Source organism: Aptenodytes forsteri, unplaced genomic scaffold, assembly GCF_000699145.1.
Source record: "Aptenodytes forsteri isolate BGI_AS27 unplaced genomic scaffold, ASM69914v1 Scaffold212, whole genome shotgun sequence".
Taxonomy (NCBI): Eukaryota; Metazoa; Chordata; class Aves; order Sphenisciformes; family Spheniscidae; genus Aptenodytes; species Aptenodytes forsteri.
This window is the reverse complement of record NW_008795487.1, coordinates 3,427,278-3,453,274: the sequence shown is the minus strand read 5'-3', so window position 1 is coordinate 3,453,274 and position 25,997 is coordinate 3,427,278. Positions and strand designations below refer to the sequence as shown.

General features: G+C 41.9%; 2 protein-coding genes across 2 annotated transcripts in view; both read right to left on the bottom strand.

Annotated features, from left to right (window-relative positions):
* Window positions 1-669: 669 nt before the first annotated feature.
* On the bottom strand, window positions 670-9,342 carry ASMT (acetylserotonin O-methyltransferase). Its single transcript, XM_009281359.1, has 8 exons — window positions 9,271-9,342; window positions 6,543-6,717; window positions 5,392-5,521; window positions 4,475-4,543; window positions 3,829-3,947; window positions 2,894-3,034; window positions 1,527-1,649; window positions 670-881 (listed from the first exon to the last, which is right to left on the bottom strand). The coding sequence occupies exons 1-8, from the start codon at window positions 9,340-9,342 to the stop codon at window positions 670-672; spliced, it is 1,041 nt and encodes a 346-aa protein (XP_009279634.1).
* Window positions 9,343-20,739: 11,397 nt separating this feature from the next.
* AKAP17A (A-kinase anchoring protein 17A) overlaps window positions 20,740-25,997 on the bottom strand; it is a 9,010-nt gene continuing 3,752 nt past the window's right edge. The window contains exons 2-4 of the mRNA XM_009281357.2: window positions 25,559-25,707; window positions 24,200-24,440; window positions 20,740-22,748 (exon numbers count right to left, since the gene is read on the bottom strand). Of these exons, the coding sequence (XP_009279632.1) occupies window positions 21,816-22,748; window positions 24,200-24,440; window positions 25,559-25,707 (1,323 nt within the window). The 3' untranslated portion in view covers window positions 20,740-21,815. The remainder of the gene's footprint in view (window positions 22,749-24,199; window positions 24,441-25,558; window positions 25,708-25,997) is intronic.

Below are 25,997 nucleotides of genomic sequence, written 5' to 3'. Positions count from 1 at the left end.
ACTGAATGACTTGGTTGCATCATTCTCCCTCTCAGCTGTCATCTCAGGGCCTGCCCTGTAAAGAGCATCACTGGGCTCCAGCCAGTCATCAGGCTCCAAAATTATTTTTCGTAACTTAAATCAAAATCTAGAGGAAATTAAAAATTAGTATCATTTTTTATGCTAAACTCCCCAAGGCTCAGACAGGATTTTTCCTGGAACTCTGAAAAGACTAACCGCAAGGAGACATAATTTAGGCTGTTTATACTATAACAATTCCCCAGAAATAAAAATGCAGGTAACAGAGCTCAGTACAGTGATCAGTTTTATTTTGCAGGAATCCAAGTACAAATTCAGCTTTGCTTTTGTCAGATACAGTGTTAAAATTGGAAAGAATGAAAAAATCTGAAGCAGACACACTGCACATTTCTTTTGTGGGTTATTTCTTGTGGAACAGGTGTTGATTTCTTTCTCTCCCTTCCAGAGCCAAAGGCAAGCCCTAATCAGTCTGCCAGGTTTACAATCCATGCACGCTCAAGGTGTGTCATCAGCGATTCTCCCAACAATGTTATCAGCTTACAAAACAGTTGGCTGCCTTAACTAAAAGCTAAGTTGATGATTGTCTTCTAAGAAGAGAATATCACGTTTCTTCACTTATTCTATCTTGTTAGGTACATAACGGAGGAACTATTATTTCCTTCCTAAAACAGCATCATAGAGTTTTCCAGTCCTCTTGACTTGAATCTCTCCAAAGCCAGCTGCCCCCAGCTTGCTGTTGTACTCTGCTGCTGTTCGTTCTTTTCCTTCCGTCTGCACCAACATATTCATCGAATACAGCTGGGTTTCTAAAGGCCCACTTTTATCTTCATTCAGAAGCGATTCAACCAGCAGCACTCCGCCGCCTGGTTGAATAAAGAGAAATAAAACACACGCTGAGCTCTGAGAAGACAAGATCTTTTGCAGCTGAGTTATTAGATCCTAACCTTTAGTTTCAGGAAGAAGCAGCCTCCACGTTAAGTCATATTTCAGCATCGCAGAAGACAATGAAAGAGCAAAAGAATCGGAGAGGGCCTCTGCCTGGCTGCTGAGGTACTGATGTACTGGGGCTGAAGGGGATGCTACAGCTGGGATGGAAATTCCTGTTTCCCCCAGCTGAAATCCACAGGAGCTTACTGATTTTGCTGAGAACCCAGCTCTGTAGGCAGTATTTTCAAAGCTTGAGGGTTCAATATGATGCTTAATGGGATTTTTACTATGATGTATACACCTGTCTGTCTAAACAATTCCCCAAATCCCCAGTCCTTATACCTAAATATGTTGAAAGAGGAGTCCCTGTGGAGGAGGAGACTAAAACTGGAAGCCAGATAATGAGAACTTAGACCAGGCCCTATTTGGCTTGGCTAGACACAGCTGGCTTAGGAAAGCAAAATACTAAACCAAAAAACCCCTGCACTGCAACTCTGCCACCCAAATTGTGCATCGAGACTGGTGTGCTTCATGTAACTGACGGGCGAGAGTCTCCCTGCTCTTCCAGAGCTCGCACCTACCAGGTTTGCAAGCCTTGTGGACTTTTGCCAACAGCTGTCTGCATTTGTCATCATCCCAATCGTGCAGTATCTTGGATAAAATATACAGCTCAGCTTCTGGAATTGAATCGTTAAAGAAGTCTCCTGTAAAGCACAAATACACGTATTACTCAAAACCCCCAAAACACAGAGGGCTGAGTTAAGCAAATATTTTCAGTTCTGTCCAGTTCTAAAGATTCTGGGCTTGCCATGTCCATCACCCACATCAGATAGCAACAGAGTTACCAGGTAAAACTCCTCTGTGGCACTGCATAGGGGATTTTGTTCTTGTTCAGTCTCAAGAAGGTCTGAAATGTTTAAAAGCGGCAGCTCATCTGAAACAGCCTTTGATGCACAGGAAAGCATTTGAGTCTAAGTTTTCTCCAACGACAGGAATTCAGATTCATAAAGCATTAAGAAGAGGAGACAGTTTCTCATGGGTTGTGTCATGGAAAAAAAGGAAAGAGTTTTCCCTTATCTAAGCAAATTTTCAAAGACCTTCAGTAACCACAGCGCTATATCATAAATCCATAAGGAAAAAATACACATCTCGCCTCCTAGCACTAGCTTCATCATCATGCCTTCTGTTCAGCACCTGATGTACTGCATTCAGATTCTTCTCTCTGCATCTTAGTCATTTCCGCTCCCATTTCTTTGCACCACTGGCACACGTAACATTTCCTGTGTTTCTCCATCTTTGTTTTTATATGCTCCCTTCCTTCCTCTGAGCTTCAGGCAATACTAAGTCATTCCAACACTTTGAAGACTTTTGTAAACATTAAAAATTAGATCTCCCTACACTCATTTTCATCATAGATGGTGCAAAGACCATGCATGATCTATGGACTGGGCAAGAGGAATATGGGCTAGCTCACCCACATTCAAAGCCTGAAATATCTTAGGACTTGAAAGTCAATCGATCGTGACCAGAGAAGGAAAACCCCTTGCTCAGAGCAGGCCTGGCATCCTGCACATCTGCCAGGAGGTCTGCACAGGAGAAAAGGGAGTGTTAGGAAGATTTATAACATGGCATGGCAGTTTTTCAAAATTGCAGGACTTTTTTTTTTTTGTTAATGTACCCTTGTTATGAAGAAATCAAATAGTTCTGTTCAGGAGTAAAGAGCTTCTGGGTTGCTGAATAACCAAGTTGTGTCTCTGAGAGAAGGTAGCTGCAGGTGCACAACTGGGACAGCCCTGCAGTAGCAATGAATTGCAGACCTGGGCTGGGGAAGCTGCAGTCTGAGACGCTCTGCCCACGTAAGGGGGGACCTGAGCCTCCAGTACGGTACCTCTGAGCAGAGACAAGGGACTCAGGAGCAACAGCTGTGACAACTGCTGTCTGCACCTACCTTCATAAAAAGCGATCCGATGCTCCTCAGGGGGAATAAATTGCTCTTTTGCCACTTGCACGACTTTCGGCAGGTCATAAATTGTGACCGTGGAATTTGGGTACAAAGAAACACACTCCCGGGCCAAAGCTCCTCCACCTCCTTTGGGGAGAACAAAAGAAGGTCAGCGCTGACACTAAACCGATCTGTTCAGCAACACCCCCATGAAGCGATGCAGGCAACGGTGCATTTAGCCTCATGGCAGCTGGCAAGGTACACTTGCTCCCCACATGTTGCTGAAAGGGAAGAGGAGGGACAGGAGAGGCCACTGTCTCCATTTGCTCTGCAGGAAGCCCTCGGGCCCCCAGCACCCAGGCTTATGGGGTGGGCCCCAGCCCTTACAGCTCTTACGCACCCCCTCAGCCAGACCCAGCTGTGGATGCTGGAAGGCGGGAAATGAAAAACAGAGCCACTAAACCAGGCACTGGGGAAGCAGTGATGGAGCCCGTGAGGGAGCCTGACGGCTCCCATGAATCCTGCCAGCGCTCAGCAGTGCTGGGACAGCTGGGCGCTGCAGGGTAAAAGGCTGCAGACAATATCTCAACAACACTGACTGAAGGGGAGGAGGGAAAGAGTGTGGCACCGTGAGAATGTATCAAGCAAGGCAAGAAAAAATGCCAAACCTATCACGTACGTGAGGGGATAAGCCACTACTCACACAAATGAGACTCTGTAGAGAAAAGCATTCAGCTTCCTAATGCTCTCACCACTCTCACATTTCTCTTTTTAGCCCAACCAAATCAGTAAAACACTCCCTTTATTGCTGACAAGGTTCTGAGATATGTCCTGCTTTCCACTGCTGTGCCCGTCATGTAACACAGGAGTTATTTTTCTTTTCAGAGCTTGTAATAGAAGACAGTTCAGAGGCCTGTTAAAGAAGATCTACCGATGCTCACCTCCCAGGTCACAGATCTGCCTGAAAGGGGAAAGGTCAAATGCAGCAAGAACATCTCTACCACATATACTCCATACTGAGTTCTGGCCAGCCATGAATTTCAGCATTTCTTCTTCTGATCTAGTAATGGAAACAGACACAGCACGTACAAAAGGTAACTTACAATATCCTTGGCGATTCCTATCATATAACTGTTATTACAAGTTTTAGCTTAAACACTAATCTCTGTTTTTATTGACACTGAATACATTCTCTTTGCATATAAACCTACCTTGAGTCTTACTGTAGCAGAAGGGTACAGCTATGCATTCATGCATTTAAATAGGGAATTAAGACTAGCGAAGTCCAACAGTGTATTACGCTGCTAATTCTCAGGCTTCCAAGGGATTTTTTTTCCTCCAACCACCATTGCCTCTGTGCCAGAGACCCGTGATATGTTTTTCAAAATAGGAAATTATATACTTCTATTAAAAATATCAGACAGTGTCCCAGTAATGGATATTGTTGAGAAAGAAAAATGCTGCATGATGGTTCTGATGACTGGGATTCTCACATCACCGTAATTAATTGTCCTGAGCCATAATTAAAAACATTAATTTTATCTATGATAAGAAGAATAAAATTTCTATAAATATACTAATTATTACCTGTACATTGCTGCAAAAGGGTCTTTAGATGAAATGCCAAAAGCTCTTTCATATTGGTTCCTTCCTTCTCTAAAATAGCAACCAAAAAAGCATATGAGTGTAGATTTCTTTTTCTTTCACCCAAACACACCTCCGGGCTGTAGTTTCAGCTAGTTCTTCACTGTGGAAGGTGTTCAACTCTGTACAGAATATATGCCAGCCTGTTTGTAATGGCTGTAAAGGCACCCTCACTTGCCACCCCAAAATATGCTGATATATTTCTCAACCTTTCACAAGAATGACTGGTTCTTTTCAAGGCCAGGCTGGACGGGGCCTTGAGCAGCCTGATGTAGTGGAAGGTGTCCCTGCCCATGGCAGGGGGGATGGAACTAGATGATCTTTCAGATCCCTTCCAACCCAAACTGTTCTATGCTTTTATGATTTATGGGAACACATCTCAGGTAAAGGTGTGAGACTGGTGCAATCATCACCATCACACACACCATGTTTGATCATCAGTTGCATGGACTGGAACAAGTGAGACTTCAGCCCCGTATTAAACTACTCCTATACACCTCTGCAACAGAAGTATCCTTAGCCATCATTACTCATCATTTACTTTGTTGATGCCTCCTCAAGTAAGAGCCACTGTAATGATCAAGTGCTTTCCTGAAGGTCAAACACACAGAAATCTGATTCCTAGATCATCTCTACCATCAGAAAGAAAAGGAAAATGAGAACACACGCAAATGGTAAACAAGAAGAAACAAGAACACATATTTACTGTGTTAACAGCCAAAATGATCTGTTGCATTTTCTTTCTGAGAACCAGCAGGCATCTTCATTGTGCCCTGCCCCAGAAACACACCATTCTGAGAGCAGCCACACAGATGCTGCAAAGCAGTCTGCAACAGACAGCCCACAACACTCCTCCTTACCTCACAGCATCGGCCAGGTAGTGCCAGCACAAGTAGACTGTATTGGAGTAATACATCATAATATGATACTGAGACTTGGGACTTGATCTTGTAAGGTAGATGTTGGAAACGTCTGTGTTTCTGTAGAGGGCTAAAGGGTGAAATAAATATATTTACTAACATGTATGATATACCACCTTGCCAAGCCTATCATATAGCATGGTACTTATCACCAGAAGATGTCTATATGACCAAAGACACAAACACATTGCTTCTACAATCAATCCTTCCACTGCAGTGAGCAGTGGGTGAGGGCTGCTGAAATGTGTGTTGCCCCATTCAATGTGAGTAAACACTATCTACCTACACTTACTCCAGCACCAAACATTTCTTTCAAGAACAGCAAGAGGAATGCCTTACGAGTGTCATCATTTACCTATAGGCTTCTACTATCAGAGGAAGTTTTTTGTATGCTCTATTTAAGTGAGAAGCCCTTGCAGACAAGTCTTTTTTTCAGATCAACAAGGTCAGCAAGGGGGAGACAAGTCCCCAAAACATCACACCAACCACTCCTACCCTCTCTCAGTTCACTAGGGCAGGACCTTCTGCAGACAGATGAATGCCCAAAGGACTCACAGAAATCTCCCCTGCTTCCTCCAGTGCATCTGCAGTGGCATCACTCACCCACAGGACTGGCATACAAAAGGAATATAAAAGATAGATCCTGCTTTCCCTAAACTCGTTGGGCAACTACTGTAAGCCCTAAAACAGGGCAAGGCGACACAAGCCAGAGCAGGGGACGCAACTTGTAAGACTCTGGCTAGTCCTGACCAGCTGTCTGATGGCCACAGATCCCTTCTGACCATGTGGACTCAATATCTCTGATGCAAGGGCAAACTTACATCACCTCTCAGTTCAGCTCAGCTTTTGCACGAAGTTGTTTAGGGATATAGAGCCCTTCACCTGGGTTTTACTTTATACCTTTAATCATGCTGACATTTGCTGCTTCTCTTTCAGCTGAAGAGGGGATGGTGTTCTCAAGCAATTCTTTCCTCCTTCCAGCTACAGTAACTGGCCTAACACTAGATATCACCTCTCCCCACACACCTCACCTTCAAAACCATCAGAGGATTAAGTCTTTTAGTTTCTCCCCCTTCTTCTGCCTTTATTACCTCCTTCTTGTGTCAGCTCTACTGCCAAGAGCTTCAGTCCCACACAGGCATCCAGCAGTCTTTCCATCCCCGTGGTGCTGGTACCCAAGTGCGCAGCAATGGCATCTGAAGACAGAGGCTCTCCTGCCTCCAGCAGAAGATCAAACACCCCCAACTCACAGGCAGTGAACATAACCTGGGGGTAAGGAAAGGTGGGAGTAAGGGATCACGTGAAAGCACCAAAGCCTGTTGCATTTCTAAAGCTGCTTTGTTGGAGAAGATACACACATAATAATATTTTTTTTCATGTAAAATCATATTTCATATAAACAAGTCAAATGATTAAACTGAAGTTTCTCTGAACACCGATAGTACCATACAGTGCTTGTAGTACACCTTTCTTCATTTCTTTTCCTTTTCTGGTGAAGCCAGCCAATGTTTTTGGCTCACAAAGGTTCATGTTTATAGACCAGGTTTTGGGTGTGAATGTTTCTGCCTCTTCCTTAGTTTCAGAGCACATTCTCACAGTCTCTCTTACTTTTTGCCTGGAGAGCACAAAGGAAAGACTGGGTGGTGGTGGGTTTTTCTGCTGTTTTTGTTCTTTAACTAAGGATGTAATGTATGCTCCAGTGAACCCTGGAGACTCTCCTGTGGCTTGCAGGGGGGAATATCCCACCCTATGGACTCTATTTTCAGTGACTAACATGCATGACTGCAGTGGTTTCCCTGAGGCAAGGAGGTTCCTCTCAGCCAAAAGGCGTGCCTCATTCAGGCCAGCAGAATTGCCCTGTCTTTTCATAGAGAAGGAAGGTGTGTAACATCTCCAGGAACAACCCTCAACCTTCAGACAGACATACGTAACCATACATAAGAAAAACATCCTTGTTTGGCTGTACACAGTCAAATTTACAAGTATTAGCCTATTTCTCTGGCCACACAAACACTCCTAAAACAGTAACAAAGGCATCAGCCCGATTGACTGCCTGTATCTATAATGATTTGATAAAGTCCACAGGAAGCTCCTTTTACCCTCAGTAAGAATATGGTTTAACCAAAGTTGAGATCATTTCTCAAAAACATACTACCAGTGTTAATTCGGAAAGCACTAGGCACTCCTCTTTCTCACCAAGCAAAAAGATTTTTCATTATCCATTTTTCCTCTCTTTACTGTCAGCTCTGCCTTTCAGGAGCCTTAGGAGGCAGCAGTATTTGCACAACCCAGAGAGCATTCTTTCTGTTACCATGTTGGCCAGAGGTGCAGCAAGGGACAATAGGAAAGGTAAGTAAATAGTAAATGAGGAAAAAATCTCCACTGCACTGGATATTATAATTTTATGCCCATGTGCTTACACACACAGAAAGGCTAATAACATCAGTAAACAATAAGGAAAGTGGAACTACTAGTTCTACCTCTGTGCCTTAATCAAATGCTGTTTGGAAAAACAGTCATTATACCAGACTCTTTCTTTCACCTCAAAAGAGGCAATACAGAGAAGTTCTCAAGCTCAGCCTTCTGCATAATACATACAGACAAACCATGGGAGAGGGAAGGAAATTCTTTGAGAAGATATTTGAAAAATCTTGTTCTTTGCATGGTATGACGAGGAGGGAAAAAGGCAATTGAAGTCAGCCCTCTGTTTCTCAAACTCCAAAAATGAAAAGTGGGAAGAAATCCCACCACTGAAGGAACCTTCCACATTTGAGGCAGTCAGAAAGCAAGCCCTCAGCTACAAACTCCTGTGTTTTTTAGAAAGCCTCATGCAGAGACAAGGTCTGCTCATCCAAGCCCCCAAAGATCAGAGAGGTCTCAATAAACGCTAAGTTTATTCTGAGGTGTCAGGTCGCTTTCAAACCTTTTTTCTTTTCCAATTTCCTTCCTGCCTAGATGAGCAGACAGTTCCTCCTAATTTAGTATCATTAGCAACCTTATTTAGTATTGTCGCAAATGATTTGGTAACATCCATGAGATGGAAGACTCTTTTACCTTCAGTAAGAACATGGTTGAGATTACTTCTTAAAAACATGACATGAATGTGAATTTTGAAAGCACTGTAGATTGTAAATGAGGAAAATTAAAACTGAAATTGAATAGAGGAATTTTATGCAAATGCACATACACATAGGAAAATAGCATCAACAAACATTAACAAAATTGAAACTACTGCCTGTCTGCCTTAATGATGTGCTGTCTGGAAGAAAGTCATTATAACACACTCTGCATTCACAGTCCCTTCCATCTGAGGGGACATAATATACAGAAGTTCTCAAGCTCAGCCTGCTGCATGGTAAATTTGGGGAGGGAAGAAGATATTTGAAAAATCTTGTTCTTTGCATGGTATGACGAGGAGGGAAAAAGGCAATTGAAGTCAGCCCTCTGTTTCTCAAAATCCAAAAATGAAAAGTGGGAAGAAATCCCACCACTGAAGGAACCTTCCACATTTGAGGCAGTCGGACAGCAAGCCCTCGGCTATAAACCCCTGTGTTTTTAAAATTTCATGCAGAGACAAGGTCTACTCATCCAAGCCTCAAAGGCCAGAGGGGTCTCAATAAATGTTAGGTCCATCCTGAGGGCCAGGTCTGCCTTAGGCTTTTTTTTCCTTTTAGACTTCTATCATGCCTATTATAATTTTAAAGTCAGTGTAGTATTAGGATGCTTTCTTATGAACTGTTTTCTTCTCAGAGACATTAAACGAGGCCCTTGAGCATTCCAGTCTTAGACATCTACCCAAGACTGAGTTTTATTTCTTACCTTTGAGACTAAAAATCCACTGTTGTATTGCAAGATGACTTGAGGATAGTCAAGGTCTTCTGTGGAACTCATTTTCTTTCTGGACTGAGGCACAGATTGTCTGGTCCTCTTAATTTAAATAAGCTTCTTTCCACCAGGCACAGAGCACACCAGCTGATCCGCTTAATCTTATTGCTTCTGAGAAACACACTGGTTACAAAACCTGTTAGCTAAGTTATTTGGCTTCAGTGGGTCTTTCTACCAGCTTCAGCTGTTTCTTTCGCTCTTCCATCATCAAGTACAAGGCTAAAGAAGCAGTGCGGATTAAAGCTTGTATTGTCAGTTCAGCAGTCGGCTAACACGCTGGTACTTCAGAAGCACTTGAAAGCTTGTAACAAGCAAACCAGATATCACTACAGAACAGCATCGAGAACCTGAACTCGGTGCAATGCACCAGAGTTCATAAACCAAAGCAGAGTCTTACTCAGGGCTTGTTCAAAAGCAGCTCTACTCCATTGAGCTGGCTTTTTGTTGCTGGAAGACTTCCCAAGAATAGAAATCCTTACATATGTCAGTCAGCCCAATGACGCGACCCCAGAGGAAAGACGGTAATTTGGCAACACAATTCTTCAAGTGAAATGTGGACATTCCCAGGGGTTTAAGAGGGAAGGAATATCAGCTTAGCTCAAAGCGGTCATGGCATACTCCTGGCGAAGCCTGGCATCTCCCACGGCCCTAATTCCACTCACCCCTCACTCAAGCGTATGTACAGCACTTATCTTCTCCATGCTGAAACAGAGACTTGTTCAGCCCCGGGCTCTGGGTCACGTACCCAGGGCCTCAGACCCTACCCACACAAGGAAAACAACTGGCATAACCACTACATAACAGGCAAGAGCTGCCGAGGAAATAATCTGAGAGCAGAGTCCACACAAGGAGCTGAAGGAGAAGAAAGCATACCACCACAGTCTGTACCTGGAATAATTCCCATCCAGGTGTGGAAAGCCTGGGTGTGCGTCCCTGGTCTGGGTTGCAAGCCGTGCCCACAGAAAGGATAAAAGAAACATGTAGCCAGAGGGGAGCTGAAACTTGCTGCGACGGGCACAGGTCCAGCTGACCCTGGGGCTGGCAGTAGGGTACACCCCATCCCTAAGTACAGAAGCAACCAGTCCAAAGAGAAACTGTAAGTGTCTGTTTGTTGTGCTGCTTTGTTGCAGTGACCAGTTTGCTCTGACAATGATCATTCAGGTGAAGTCTACAAGGAATTAAATCTACTCTTGTTCCTTTTCCACATTTTGCAGGTCCCCCCACATAGTGGCTTAGAAAGCAATGCCTGTTTGATAGCAGCACCACAGCAGGGGCGTCCTACTTGTGCTTTGCCATGTTTTGACAGAGCAGGGTGCTGAGGGATGACAAAACATTCTACATTTTCCAGCTGGCTGCCACAGTCTTCCTCCCCTTCTCTGCAAAACTAACTAGGGACATGCAGAAAGTCCTTGGGAAGAAACAATGAAACGACTGCCAAATGCCAGATGTGGCATGGATTTCAACTTCATGCAGAACATACCTCATAGGTCTTTCATCAGAAAATTAAAACCCTGGATTACTTTCCCGAAACCTCTCTGCCCCACTGTCCATTGCTCCAGCTTGTAAATGCCTGCCATCTTGCCTTCCTGGGCAGACACTGCAACTCTCAGGTGAGAAAATACCCTTTCCATCAAGGAAAGACTCAACAGTTTTTGTATCACACATTTAGTGACCCTTCAGGCAACAACTTTAAATGAGATCTGACTTAGGTAATGGAGTGATGGCAAAATGTTACAAAATAGCATTTTTTCAGTGGTAGCTTTCTCCACGCTTCAGCGATTAAGTTAATGGGCAAAACTTGAGCAATACAGTGATCAAAACGCAGCTCAACATTTTGTGTACGTTAGCTTGGTGTATGTTTAAAGACTGCACTTTACAACTTTGTCCCAGCACAACATTTTAATGTTCTATTCCTTTCCTAGGAAGTAGGGTTGTATTTATACACTGCTGCAGGTTAGTTCTGTGCTTCTCTTTTGAACCTGCCTCATTTTAGAAGAAACAGGCCAGTATAAAGATTTCCACGTTCTTTCTGACCATTTTGTGGATGCAGTGAAACTTTCTCAACCGAAAGGTTCCACTGTATAAGCCTTCTGTGAATCTATATTTTCCATTCTGATCCTTACATTTCAGCCAAAAGATGTTTTATTTCTTTTAGCCAGTATTGAAATAGCAACCTACTTTAAGAGTTAGTTGTTAAAGTTAGCTAAGCAGATGTCACAGTTATCAGCCTTTTTCCCCTCTGTACACCGCTCAGAAACAGTATCTGTTCCCCAGGATCTAACACCACAGGGTCTCCTGCGTTACCAGAACACTAGGTCCGAACATACAAAAGTTACAGCAAACACCAAACTGTAGAAACACTTAGACCTCCTCATCCTGGCCAACATAGCCTGTAAATATAGTGCTATTGTCTTGCTAGTGCACCAGACCTCACTGTTCAGTACAGATTAGACACTAACATTCTGTTTATTTTGTACTGTGGAGGCCAGAGATCACAACACACCTCTCTGCCAGAGTGACTGTGAATCTGTGCAGCCTGCATTTAATAAGACATGGTTTCTCTGAAAGAAAACCCGGACAACAGGTTTCAAGAACACAGCTACATTCGTAATGGACATCTTCCCCTGCTATCCCCACCTCAAGGACAGCGCACGATCTCAGTTTCTATTTAGGAACTTCCATCTGCACACGCGCTAAGTGCGAGTCTGCAGAGTTCATTCACTTGCCCAAATCTAGACCCACTCTCACTGATCACGCTACAGCTTTTTCAGTTTGTCAGACCCATTCCAAAGACAGTTCTATGGGAAAAGAAAGCGCAAAAACTTCTCACTAAGTCTCCATCCATATGGATAACCAGGTCAACTTCTTTCCCTCAATAGCTTTCCCTCTTCTCTCATTAAAATAGAGAAATAAATTGTACAGAGATAAGTATCACTAGCCAAAGATAAACATTGTTAGCCAAAAGATTAGAAAGGTGTAGGAAAATAACAATATTTCTCTGCTAAAGGCCAATTCTGCCTGCCTGCTACTGAGAAACAAATTGGTGCAATTTTGCCCAAGCATAAAGATTTCCCATTCCCAGGATCATAACAGCTATTCAGATCCAGGCCATCAGCCACACTGGAAGCAAATGCTCTCCACACTGAAGTATACATTTCTCTTCTTCTGAGCTAAACAAAACAACTCTAGGAAAAGCTAGCTGCTGCTCACCAGCTTACAGACCACTTTCCTCAAATGACTCAGCCACAGATTGGTAATCAGATATTACAGTGACATTTAGTACAGCTGCATTAAAGATTCACGAGAAAGAAAATGCTCAACCCTTGATTCTTGTAGTTTTGACTAAATAACAGTTATGTGCACAACTGTTAGGACTAGCATGTCCTAACGGGCCATAAATTCACTTCACTTAAGGCAAAGTTACAGGGTACAAGAGGCTCTGATAATAAAATGACCACACAGACAATTAAACCCGCTTGAAGTACTTTTTCAATTATGACTAAATCTGTCTGTTGAGGACACCAGATGTAATCGTCTAATGGGATTACTACCAGTAGCGAGATGTAGAGGAGAAGGGTTGCAGATAACCCACACCAGATTGATGCAAAGCCACACACAATGTATTGCTGTTTCCAAGTAAATTGTTAGTGAGGCTTAAAGTCTAAGCTCCTCTTAAGCTACAAATGCATTCATGAAGATGAAATTGCAATGGCTTGCTTTCTCTGAAAACCCCATCAAGGTTTTTGTCATAGCGCTTAGACCACACGCAGGCTAAAGCTGTCACTTTACCTCCACGGTTCTATTTTGGTGATGAATTTTTCTTTGCCTAAATGACTCACTACAAATACTACACAAAAAATAATTATGTCATTTTTGCATAACATTTGAAAGTAAGAAATGATCTATGAACAAAGCAGATTTAGTAAAATTAATGTGTCTGCCAGTGAGAAATGGCAGATGACACTATTTTCACACGTGCAACCTTCCTTATAAGCAACAAGTACAAATCTCAGGGATGTGACTACGATAACGAGTTTCAGTAATGCCAGTATAGAAACAACTGTGCCTCGCTATCATTATTAAGCCTCTAAGTACGCCCAGCTTATATCAGATGGCCTGGAAGTGCACTAAGATAATACAGTTTGTGCCCTTTGGGTTTGGTGGTATTTTTTTTAAGAATCCTAAAAAGCCAAGATACCCTGTATCATACTTTTTCTTTGAAATAAAACATCCAGTTTTAACAAAATGCTTATTTTCTTCTTCATAAGTTCTAATTCTTCTCATGTTTTACAATAGATGCATTTCCCTAGTAACATGACTGTTGCTTCTGTCAGTTTTTGACAGCAACTAATTTTACTTTTTTCCTGTTTACATCACATATACTACTGGCAGACGTTTGGAGCGGGCAGGAAATCCTGTATACCCAGCTCATTCTCCAAGCAAACCCTCCCTTCTCCTCAGTTTTCCTTACAGTAAAAACTGACTGAGAATGTCTTTTAAAGTCCATCACAAGCAATCGAGAGTTGTTCTTGGTTTAACTTCCTGGTTTAACTTCCTGGCCTGCAAATAATCTCTCAACAAATAATTCAACCAAATAATCATCGAGATTTCTGTCAGAGGAAGGTCCCAGCAGATAAGAGGCATAGTCTCCCTGAAGACAGACAGGTTCACTAGCTAAAAATGGTAGAGGCCGAAACTTTAAAGAGACACAAAAAGAAAACCAAGACGGACAGCAGCTGAGGCAGGCTCTCATGTCAGAAGTGGCTTGTGCTCTGTCAAGCATCACAAAGGCAATCAGTGGACACGCAACTGCCTTGCACGGGCCACTTTACAGTTGCTAATCCTCTCCTTCATTTCTTCAAAAAGAGAGCTTCAGAAAGAAGCGTTCCCGTGGCTTGGCACAGGCGAGCACCCCTGAAGTCCTTTTACCTGGTGGCTCACCTCAAATGCTTTTTACAGCCTTATGCTGTTTGCAAGTGCGCTGGTTTTGGCTGAGATAAGAGTTAATTTTCTTCACAGTAGTTAGCATGGGACTATGTTTGGGATCTGTGCTGGAAACAGTGTTGATGACATGGGGATGTTTTAGCTATTGCTGAGCAGTGCTTGCACAGAGTCAAGGCCTTTTCTCCCTCTCACCCCACCGCACCAGCGAGTAGCACACCATATGACGTCATGCTCAGCATATAAAGCTGGGGAAGAAGAAGGAAGGGGGGGACGTTTGGAGTGATGGCGTTTGTCTTCCCAAGTCACCGTTACGCGTGATGGAGCCCGGCTTTCCTGGAGATGGCTGAACACCTGCCTGCCGATGGGAAGCAGTGAATGAATTCCTTGTTTTGCTTTGCTTGCATGCGCGGCTTTTGCTTTCCCTATGAAACTGTCTTTATCTCAACCCACGAGTTTTCTCACTTTTACCCTTCTGATTCTCTCCCCCATCCCACTGTGGGGGAGTGAGCAAGTGGTTATGCCCTGCTTAGTTGCCGGCTGGGGTTAAACCACAACAACAAGCGGTGTCAGGTGCCCTGAGCAGAAGAGAAAGACTTTGCCAGCCCTTCCCTTTTCCAGTTAAGGTAGAAAGTAACAGACACCACTAGGCAATTCCTCAGAGCACTTACAGACACATGTCCGGGATCATATGCAGAATTGCAGGGAAGACCTGGTCTGAGGGTGATCAGTTCTTGTTCAGACACTTTGTTGGCAGGTTGAGACTGCTATCTGGGGGTGACTGTGGTGCTACCACACCATTATCCCTTCATGTTGTCCTACAAATAGTCCAGTTTCAAGGACAGCACTCCTGAGCATCCCATCCAGAGCAGGTAGAGCTCACTTTGCAGCTGCCACAGTGCACATGCAACTAGATTAGGTATCAATTAGAAAACAATTCCAATCAGCCTTAGCCCTTCAAAAGTTTTATAATTTACTACTATGGCAAAGCATTTGAGCTAATCTATGACTTCTTTTTGTGAGGCAGCAGGAGATGTATTCAGGGGATGCAGCATGTGAGGGGGAACCAGACCGAATTAATTTTCTGTGCTGTGATTAAAGAAGAAAGGATGGTGGTGCATACCGTTTCAAACAAGCCCCAAGAGGCCGGTATCAGATTAAGTACCAAAAAAAAAAAAGAGAGGTATACTTCCTTTTAACAACAATAATACTTAAACATGTCAAACACTAGAGGGATTCATTCTGCGCACCCACTTCTGAAGGATCAACTGCAACTAGATTGCTGCTTTATAGAAACACTAGAGACAAATCTGCAAATTTATTGTGAGGCAGCAAAAGATACATTCTGCAAATAACACGTTCACTGGGCTGGGGAAGGGCCAGATCAACAGAATGCAACATAAGCTTAATGAAATGGGTGTTGTATCCAGATTATAACTAAACCTCAAAGGCAGGATATCAGATCAAAACACAGGCAATACATATATTTCTTCTTAATTATAATTAAAAAGACCCTTAACCTGTATAGCAATACAAGACATCAGTGGTCAATTTTGCTCACCCATTTATGAATTAAGGCATCTGCCAAACTAGTTGGTTAAATTGCTGTCATATAGAATCTAACATCATCTCTACCCCTGCTATCAAATATGAGCAGCCACAATAGTCTGTTACACGATCCTACACGTGTTCAAGAACTGCCCTAAAGCTGACACTAGTGTGATGTCCAGGTAGCACTGATCCGTGATCAACTCTCATTTGTTTGCATTTATAGCCCTGTGGTCACTGGTACAGTCCTGCACTCACAATTTTGGGACCCACTGCAAAAATTCCCATTTTCTCTAACAGCTTTCAAGATGATGCTTCCAGACAAAATATCAAATGTTTTCTATATGCACACCTAATTATGCATATGCCCTTATTCTAGGTCATTGAATAGATTACGCTACAAAAGTAGAGTCAACTAGAAAAAAACATGGATATGGTCACAGCTTTGGTAACCACTTCTTACTAATATCAATTACTTCCAGCAATATGACTCATACATTATCAAAATTACTTTAGCCGGCAGTGAGCAGATGGAAAGCACCACAGCAATCATATTGAAGGACTTGGCCTTGCCCTGGTGGAGAAGCTGTAGTTTCTGTTGAATAAGCTGCTTCCCGAGTCACCTAGTGCAGGCTGAGGCCAGGAGATAGATAAAAAGAAAATTGCAGGCCGAAAGGCTGGTAAGTGCAGAGGCTCATCAGCCCTCAGATAGAAACAGGAGGAGACATTCTTCTATGTGGTAACACTGCCCATAGCAACAGGAACTTGGATTTCTTACCCTTTCGAGTCTCGTGTTCTTCGTTGCTTAACAAGGGCTGCAGGAAAACCACTCCTGGCTGCCAGTGCCAACAGCCGTGGTGAGGCAACAGCACACACAGGGACAGCATGCACCAGCTCCTGCACAGCACAGGGAACCTCAGGAGCTTTGGCCCACAACCTTCCCACCCCCTTCAGCTCAGACCTTACTGCAAGCCATCTGTGATGAGCAGGGTCCTCGTGCTCAAATGGGAAGAGGTCACATGCTGCCTTGTATCGTTAGATGATTAATGCACTTCTGAACCCTACACATCCTCAATAGCAAGGTGGGTTCCCACTGGCCCGATCCTACCCTCCTGGCACCTCTATGAGGACAAAAGGAAGACGTTGTGTTCTGTGGTGACAGACGCAAAATCTCTCCTGGAGCCGAGTGCAAGAAGAGAGGTGCCTCCTGTCTCATCGTGTGACTTAAGACTCCAGAACAGAGGCAGAACATCGGAAGAAACCCTGGGCATTTCTTGTGATTCAGCGGAACAGGGCTCAGAGGTCTCTTTCACTGCTGCCAAGGCTTTCCAGCAGGCATGAACACTGTGCTGTACTGTGGAGTTGCCCAATCCATGGCTTACTGGGACTTACACCCCATATTTATACCACACCAGTCCTGCTCAATGAGGAAATTTTTCCACTACTGAAGGAAAAAAACCATACCAGTGAAGAGCGAACCTGAGCTTGCCCCAGCAACAAAGGCTGATCTTAAAGTAAGCTTAAAATTGACAGGTATGGCTGCCTGACACAGAGCACGAAGTTGGGAACTATTTGAGTTCTTGGCTTTGCAATGGCATGGGAAGAACTCCAGAGTTTGAAAGCAGGATGAAAAAATGAAGTCAAATGCATGGGATAAGCATAACGCTTCTGGAGGAATGACTTGTACTGAAGTCTTCCATTATCTTCAAGGATTTCTTTCCCCATCTCTACCCTATACCCCTGGGGCTGCCATGTGTTCAGTCAAGATGAAAGCTGACATCCAGGCTCCAACTTTTCAAACGGTAGTCTAATGGAGAAGAAACAAAGACTTACAGTCTTGCTCACCCAGATCCTTGATGTTCTGATAAAAACAGTGAATAAATCTATATTCCTGCTTACAACCCAGGGGAACAAAGCTACCAAAACAAAACCAAACCCTGAATATTGACAGACAAATGGAGTAAGATATGTAACTTTGACGCAATGGGACATAACATGCAACTCCTGACAAGCCTAGGCAAAGAGAGTCAGGTTACTACTGGTACGTAATCCTCACTGACCAGTTTCAGAAGTAAATAGGCAGGTATCTTTGCAGACATTCTCATTGGATTGGATTTCTAGCAGCTAAGGGTCTGAAAGTAGAGGTAGCATAGTAGCTAAGTCAGACTCTATCCAATACTCAACCATACCAACATAAAATTCAAAGTTTCAGAAATATTTATTACTTTGGTATGTCTTTGGTAAGTATTAGTTGCTAAATCCTATATTCTTCAGTTTCCTTAACATTTAAACCACAGCCTGTAACTGCAGTGTAATTTAGGCACTGTAAATTTAATAATTAAACAAGAACAGTAGTGTGGATTATTGAAACTCCTTAATTAGACCAAAGTTTGTTGATCTAAGCTTGAAGGCCATTGCTTTAAAGCAGCTAAAACAGCAAAGGATAGACATTAAATACTTATCTTTTCATATAAACTCAAGGTCACTCAACAGGCATACACTGAAATGGAATAAAAAAGACCAACTAATTTTATCTGCTTTTAAACAGCTCCTGAAAGTCAGTCTTGCAAATCCAAGCAATCAGGTAAGATTTAAGCAATCAGCATTACAACATTCTTCCAGAGTAGGGAAAACTATCAGTAACTTTGATACTTCGGCTTCTAGAAGCCATTATAAAGCCTGCTGGTATCCTAGGTTCTTTCATTTGAAACACTAAGACCCTTACAAGATACTTCGTAGAAATCTACTGACTTACAATCAATATAGAACAAAGAGCAATTGTTTACCATCAAAAAGTATATTCTTTAAGTTATTGCATCAGCGAGGTTTTTACAGTAGTACAAGCACATACCTCAGCCATATTAAAAACCTGAATAAGTTATATTGGGCATGGCATAATTTATATGTGTGACCTCATTAAAAGATTACAGTTTCAACTCTTTTCAAGTTTCCTTGCAGTTCAAAGCCCATCATCAATGAAGACCATAAGCAAACTGATGCCCAGCCAGTCTAGGAGCAATGGCTACCTTGGAAAGACAAAAGCCACCGTTTTTATTGCTGAGCATGATGTCATGTTGTCTGGAATATCCCTTTGGTGAGTTGGGGTCAGCTGTCCCGGCTGTGTCCCCTCCCAACCTCAGCCTACCCATTCAGGGGTGTGTGCACAAAATGGGAAACAGAGAAGGCCTTGACATTGAGCAAGCACTGCTCTGCAATAGGTAAAGCATTGGTGTGTTATCAACAGTTTGTCACAACTGGCACCTATGAAGAAAGTTAACTCCATCACAGCCAGACCCAATACAAGGACAGGTGACGCAATATCCGTTTCAGAGGATTCAGCACTGATAAGATTTTGCAGAGCTTTGATGCAAAACACATACCTGAAGCAACAATACTGCTAAGTGTTAGCCTAGATAAAACTCTGCACTGAGCAGTTACTGGGCAACTTTAGGTGCTAGGAGTTTTAAGAGGTTTTGATTGGGTTCAGCTGGCCGACTGAAAGAGGACTTCTTCCACATTCCCTCTGCATTTTGGAAAGTACGCATTTGCAAGTAGCTTCAAAGCACTTTCAGGCTTTTCTTCCTGAAGCTGCTGTGAAGAGAAGAAATAATACAAGCACTATAAACAACAGAGTTACTTTAAATTACTGCACTTTTAGGACACTGTATGAAGCCAGTGCTGGATATGGTGTGCTAAGCCGAATGATTATCAAAGCCTGACAGCTGAACATCTTCCCCACAATTATCTTCTCTGGCCTCAGAAATTGCCCTAAACATCAGGGAAGCTTATGGAATTTAATCATTTCAGGGTGGGATATGAAACCTGCTCCTGGCGCCTTCTCTGGAGAAAAAAAAAAACCTATCAAGCACAGTCTTTTTTCGTATCAACTAACAATATCTGTTGGATTCTTCCAGTATGACTCCAACACTTTTTGGTGACTGCCACTGCTTTAACTGCTTCCGCTCCTGGCAATAACACTGCATTCTTAGCTTGATGACTTCCTGAAAGTAGCATTATAAACTAGCATCTCCCCAATTACTTACATAATACACCATCAAGACCCCCACCCAACATATCAATCCCAGTGGAAATCCACAGTAGAAATATACTGCAGAAATACTAGTAAGAATCTAATCCTGAGCTCAAAAGACATTGGTACTGACAGCCATTAAACAAACTTCTCGCATAACTGCAGACAGAATACACTTTTTTTTTAAAAAAGTGGTGTTACCATGGACAGTGTGTCAGTATTTAAGAGCAGGCTAGGCAGAATTGCATGCATTTACCAACAAGCATCCCACCAGCCTTATCAAATACTTGCAACCAACATTAGATTGGATTTTAGCCAAATCATTACTAAAGATGAACTTATCTTCAGGTAGATAGGCTTTTAACACTTTAACAAAGTTAGTAGAAAAATGAACTCTTCACAGAAAGCAACCCTCAGAATTCAAGAGACTGGTGGTTTTGAGATGATTAGATAAATCAGTTGAGCTCTCAGCCCCCAAGACAGTGGTGAAACTCCCAAGGAGTCACAAAAACTTGAGAAGTAACATAATTAATTGGAGATCTTTAAAAACATGAATTGCCAGGACGATAAAAGAATGTCTACCTGTTCTTTCCACAGCTAGTAACTACAAAGATTTCAGCAGCATGGTCTAGTAAGAAACAAACCCGCATGGATTCACTGAAAGCAACGCAGACAAACTCAGCCAGCCAGGGATCCAGCTGAGCTGCTGCACCAACGTGCTCCTCAGGCACTCCAGGAAAGGGATACACTTTGATTTCACGCATCAGTGTGAGGAAAATGGCATCTGAAGGCTGTAGATAAAGAGCACATACCCTGCTGAACAGTTGACATAGCTGTACGTAACAGGACCATCAAGAAGAGTGGCTGAGCTTCATTATTCAAATGCGTCGAGTGATTTTTTTCAACAAATGGGTTCTCATACAACACTTCTGCAGATTTTAATACACTGACATATGACAACAGCAACTTCAGTTCACTGGAAACAGTTTTCTTTTTAATTTTACCATAAAAAGGCAAAATAAACTCTTTCACTGTAATGTTATAGCTTTTAATATTCCTGAGCTGCATTTTAGAAGCAAAAGTATTCTTAAATGGATTTAACAAGAGACACTGCAGCCTTACTTTCCAACACCACAAGTAAAAATAATTTAGCAAGAAGGCCTCTTTTTCAAAAGACAATGGCTAGCTCTGTGTGTACCTGAAAAAATGCTTCAGGTGGCTCTATGCCACCTGAAGTAATTGCAAAGCCAAATATGTCACAAAATAACAGAACTTTTCAACCATTTTACCACTGCTTCTTACTTCCTACATCAGTGTGCCTCTCTTACATGGAAAGTATTATTATACAAACGGCATTACATGCCAGAATAATTTGGGCCACAAAGCTTGGCACCATACAGACATATGAAGGAATCATAGCAGTTTAAAAGATATCCTGCGTATCTTTATAGTCAGTTTTAAGAACTATATGAAAGTCCTGCTATCCATCTCAATCAGCAAATATTCTACTTTGTTAAATGTGATTTCATTGAATGCACCAGAAAGCATTTCAAGTCAAATCTGTATGCAATAGCTTGTCATGTCTGGAGTTCCTATAACTGACACCCATGTACTTCTCAAGCCAAATTAGGTGATAGAGATAAAAACTAAATCGACTAAAATTAAGGTTTAGAAAACGGAAAATCAAGAAAACAGGTTGGCTTTTAGCACTGTAGGAACTCGAGCACAAGCACAGGTGGTTATACCTACATTGTGGTAGAAACCTAGAAAGAGACAACAAAGCACGAAGGAACGTCAAAAAAAATCAGGCATCTATTTTCTTGATTTCAGGGACTAGATGCAAGCTAAGCATTGGTTGAAACAAACATGTTTTCTATAGCAGTCACACCGATGAGGTCTCGTTTACAAGTTTCTGGCCCTTTTGTCCAAACACAGCCTCTCCAAGGAGCCAAGGCCTTCACTACCCACTCCAAGTACTCCTTTGCTTACTCAGTGATCTCCTCCGGTGCCTTCGTCTCCTGCTCACGCTTCTGCGACTATGACTTCTTTCTCTTCTGTCTCGTTTACGTTCGCTACTGCGAGTTCTTCTGTAACGTGAACGCCTGGGACTTACACTTCTTCGACGAGGACTATGGCTTCGTCGAGGACTGTAGCTTCTGCTAGAGCGTCTGTAATACCGCCTTTCTTTCCTGCGCTTTTCATCCTGGTAACTCACATCTCTTCTGTGTCTGCTCCTCTCTCGTTTACCCTTACTCTCATCAGTGTTTATGCTACTACATGAACGGCTCTTTCTTCTCCTTGACTCTGTGCTACGTTTGCTCTGCTCACAGCGTGAGTCCTTCCTGCAGGTATTCTGGTCATAGCTAGAGAGGCTCTTCTGCTGCTGGTTATTGGTGGGAACACATGAAAGTACCCCTGAACTTCTTTTCTCAGAACACCTCTCAGAGTTTGTGGTATGAAGTCTCTGACCTTCTTTGACATGAACTTTGTCATGAATGTTGCCATTCAAGTACTTGCATTGAGTGTTTACACTCTCAGGGGATGCTACTTCTCTTTGAGAGCCGGGAGCCAGTTTGCCTGTAACAGCCTGTCCTGTGGTAGAAGTGATGCAGCTGGATGACACAGTGTGTGGAACACCGCTAGCGATTTTCGGCATGTCAGACTGAGATGCTTCGGTTTCTTCTTTGTTTTGATTAAGTGCATCCATTTTCTTGCTCAGAAGATTGTTCAGTAGTTTCTCCCTCAGTTCCTTTTCTTTTCTCTGCAACCCCAGTGCTCTCTCTTTTTCCTCTTCCACACGTTTGAGCTCAGCCTCCTGGAGCCTTCGCCTCTCCTCTAGCTGCTGAAGACGAATCTTTTCTTCATTATGTTCTTGCTCCAAAAGCTTTACCGTCTGAAAGATAGTCAAAGGGAAGGTAAGAGTAAACAAAAAAGTATTTATAGACCTGCTTATGCTTCCAAGTTATACCGTAACACAAAAGCAGCAATATGGCAAGAAAATAAAATCTAACAAACAGAACTTAACCATCCCAACATAAAACGGTTGCTTCCCTCTTAAAGAGAAAAAAACCAAAACCAACCAAACAAAAAAAACCCCACCACTAACACACAACTGTTGTAAGGTGAAACATTAGTATTAGTCCACACACTCTTTTGAGTGTTAATTTCTCCTAGCTGTTTCACAAGGCAAAAACAAAGCTTGGTCTTTATGGCTCCTTAATATGACAAGAGTAACACACAAGCTAGAACAACATGTGAAATTTGAAGTATTAAAATACATTTATCAAGGTCAACACTTGAAGGTTTCAGTCAAATTTAAAACATGAATTTCTGTGGTTCACAGATGACTTTACAATGAGTCCACAAAAAACAGCCAATAAACACACACATATTATGTAGAAACTGATTCTCATTTTGTCAATCACTTTAGAAACTCATGATACTGAAAAAGAAGGTTCAAACTTAACTTTTTTTTTTATTATTTTGACCCAGACAAATGGCTTAGTGTAAACCTCAAAATTCTGGGAGTGAAAGAAACACACTGCTCTATTTTATCAGACAACCTTTCTATTTCATAGCTGCGAAGTTACAGAGACTGCAAGAAGTATTTCTCCCTTCTCCTAGCATATAACTGACCACATAGCACTGCATGAGTTCAAAAACACTCCTGAGTTACACTGGCATCAAGGCGGAAGAGAAAACCTGTGCTTTGCCACACAGTTTTTCATTTCTACAGAAAATACTTTACATATATTACATTACACCCTAATGTGACTTTATCCAAGTCTTAAGCAAATGACAGTGAAAAATAACAATACTGTTAGAGAGACAGGATCTAACATTCGAAACCTTAGCTGACAGTACTTTTCCTACAGAAAAATAATTCTGCACATTTTCAAACACCAAATAATGAAAGCTCATTCTCTGAAACTGCAAAGAATAGTTAACGGAACTGCTGAAAGCCAGATGGGGAAACAGCATCAAAACTGAAATTAGAAAGAAGGAGTCTTGCATCTTATCCTCTGTATTTAGTTCACTTTATCATGCTTACACATTATTCCACTGGACTTAAGAGCAAGCCTGCCAATTAGTTTACAGGTAAAAAATATTATTCAGGACTACAGGTTCAAGTTCACTCTTCCATTTACATATATGTGCATATTTTACCAAGGGAGAAATACTGTTTCATTGCACTTTTTTGAATTTTTGGTCTAAGGAATAGCATCTGGAGAGGTACTAAATCTGTTGTTTAACGAACAGCGCTCCCCCACCCCCTCTCAAGTCAGTAAAAGGCTTTGTTCTGCTGAGTTCTTCATTAGCTTCTGAAATAAATATTGAAGTTACCTTTGCCCGGCTTAGCAGTTCTGCAATTAGTCTAATGGACTGAAGATTTCTCTGAGCTAACAGGAGCTTCCTTTCTTCTAACTTTATCTTCTCTTGCAGTTTTTTCTGTTCTTCAGCTTGAAGCTTTTCAAGTTGCTTTTTGTTTCGTCGAACTTCACGATCTTTCTGTTTCTGTTCTCTCTTACGCAACTTTTCTTCTCTTTTTCTCTCTCTCTCATATTCTTCAAGCTCTCTCTGCTTCCTAAAAAGAGATTAATATTTTTACCTTATCTATAGCAGGTACAAATTTTAGACTCCTACTCTATGTACAAATATATTTTGTACTTTGAGTAAATTTGTTTCTAAGTCCTGTTGATTACTGAAAAACAGAAGTAGAAAACAGTGAACATTTTAACCATTAGTTGTGACAGCAGACAATCATCAGCCTGTCAATATTTAAACACAAGTTGGAATCCAAACATAAAACATGGCTACAACAAAATTTTTTTCTTTTTAAACCAATTTGACCAGAGACAATAACAATGCATCAGGCAGCTGGGCAGTGAATCATCACAGTGAGAAGAAAATTACCAAGCCAATTAATGTGTGCAGGGGTTGGTGGGTATTATTTCAGTCATTAGGACAAAATCGTAGCTTATGTAAAAGGCCGAGGGTTTCCGAGATCAGGTGTCTAATGGCACGATTTTTAGGAAATTGAGTATTTTGCAGATTTAATATTTTGAACTGAACATAAACATTAGTGATAATCTAAAACTTACAGTTTCAGAAACTGTTTAATATCTAAACATTAAGCAATGAGAATTTATACACAACAAGGCAAATGGACACCACACAACCCCTGAAACAATTTCCTCCATTTGTGTTTATATTCTGAATAGCTGTCTTATGACATTTGCACCCCTATACATTTTCTTAAAATGTCACTGTTAAGATACACTCGTATTCCATACCTTTCCTGGAAAAATACTGATGTTAAGAACAAATGAGCTTTATAATATCAAAGTTACTTAGCAGTAGAACTAGTGCATTATTTTCTATTCTCCATTTACAATGCACGTGTTTCCATCAGAATGACGACACATCATGTAAGTTCCCAGCTCTTGGAATTAAAGTTCAAAAAAAGAAAAAAAGTGTAAAACACTCTTCTCCAAATCTCATACTCCCTGAACCCTATTTCCTCAAAAGGACCACAGTATTCTCGCTCAGTTTTAAGTGCTTCACTTTAGCTACAGGAGTAGAACTTTGAAAGGAAACTTGTGTTTAGTTATTTTCTATGCATTGACGCTGATATGATGGAGCAACTACAGTTTTGTTATGCCTGACTGTTAAAAATATAACTGAGCAATAAGCGATAAATACCTTTCTTCCTCTTTTTGTTTTTCCTCAGCTTCTTTCTCTTTACGTTTTTGTTCTTCTCTCTGTTTTTCAAGCTCTTGAAGCTTTTGCCTTTCAAGCTGACGCTTCTTAATTGATGCATCACTGAGGTGTTTCGTTGAGTCAAAAGAAACCTTTACAGGATACAATTGAAAACAGTTTTAAGTAGACCAAAAAAAAAAAAACAATCCCTGACAACCTACACAATCCCCAACAATTTTAGCCTAGCACAAAGGTATCCAAACCACAGTGTAAATACAATCAGAAACATAAAACCTTTTTCAAAACAAAGGGAACTTCTCTATGTGCCCAGAGCAAGCACCAGACTACTATAACCAGATAACTGGGAACTAGACTCCTCACCAGCCTCGTTGCCCTTCTCTGGACACGCTCCAGCACCTCAACGTCCTTCTTGTAGTGAGGG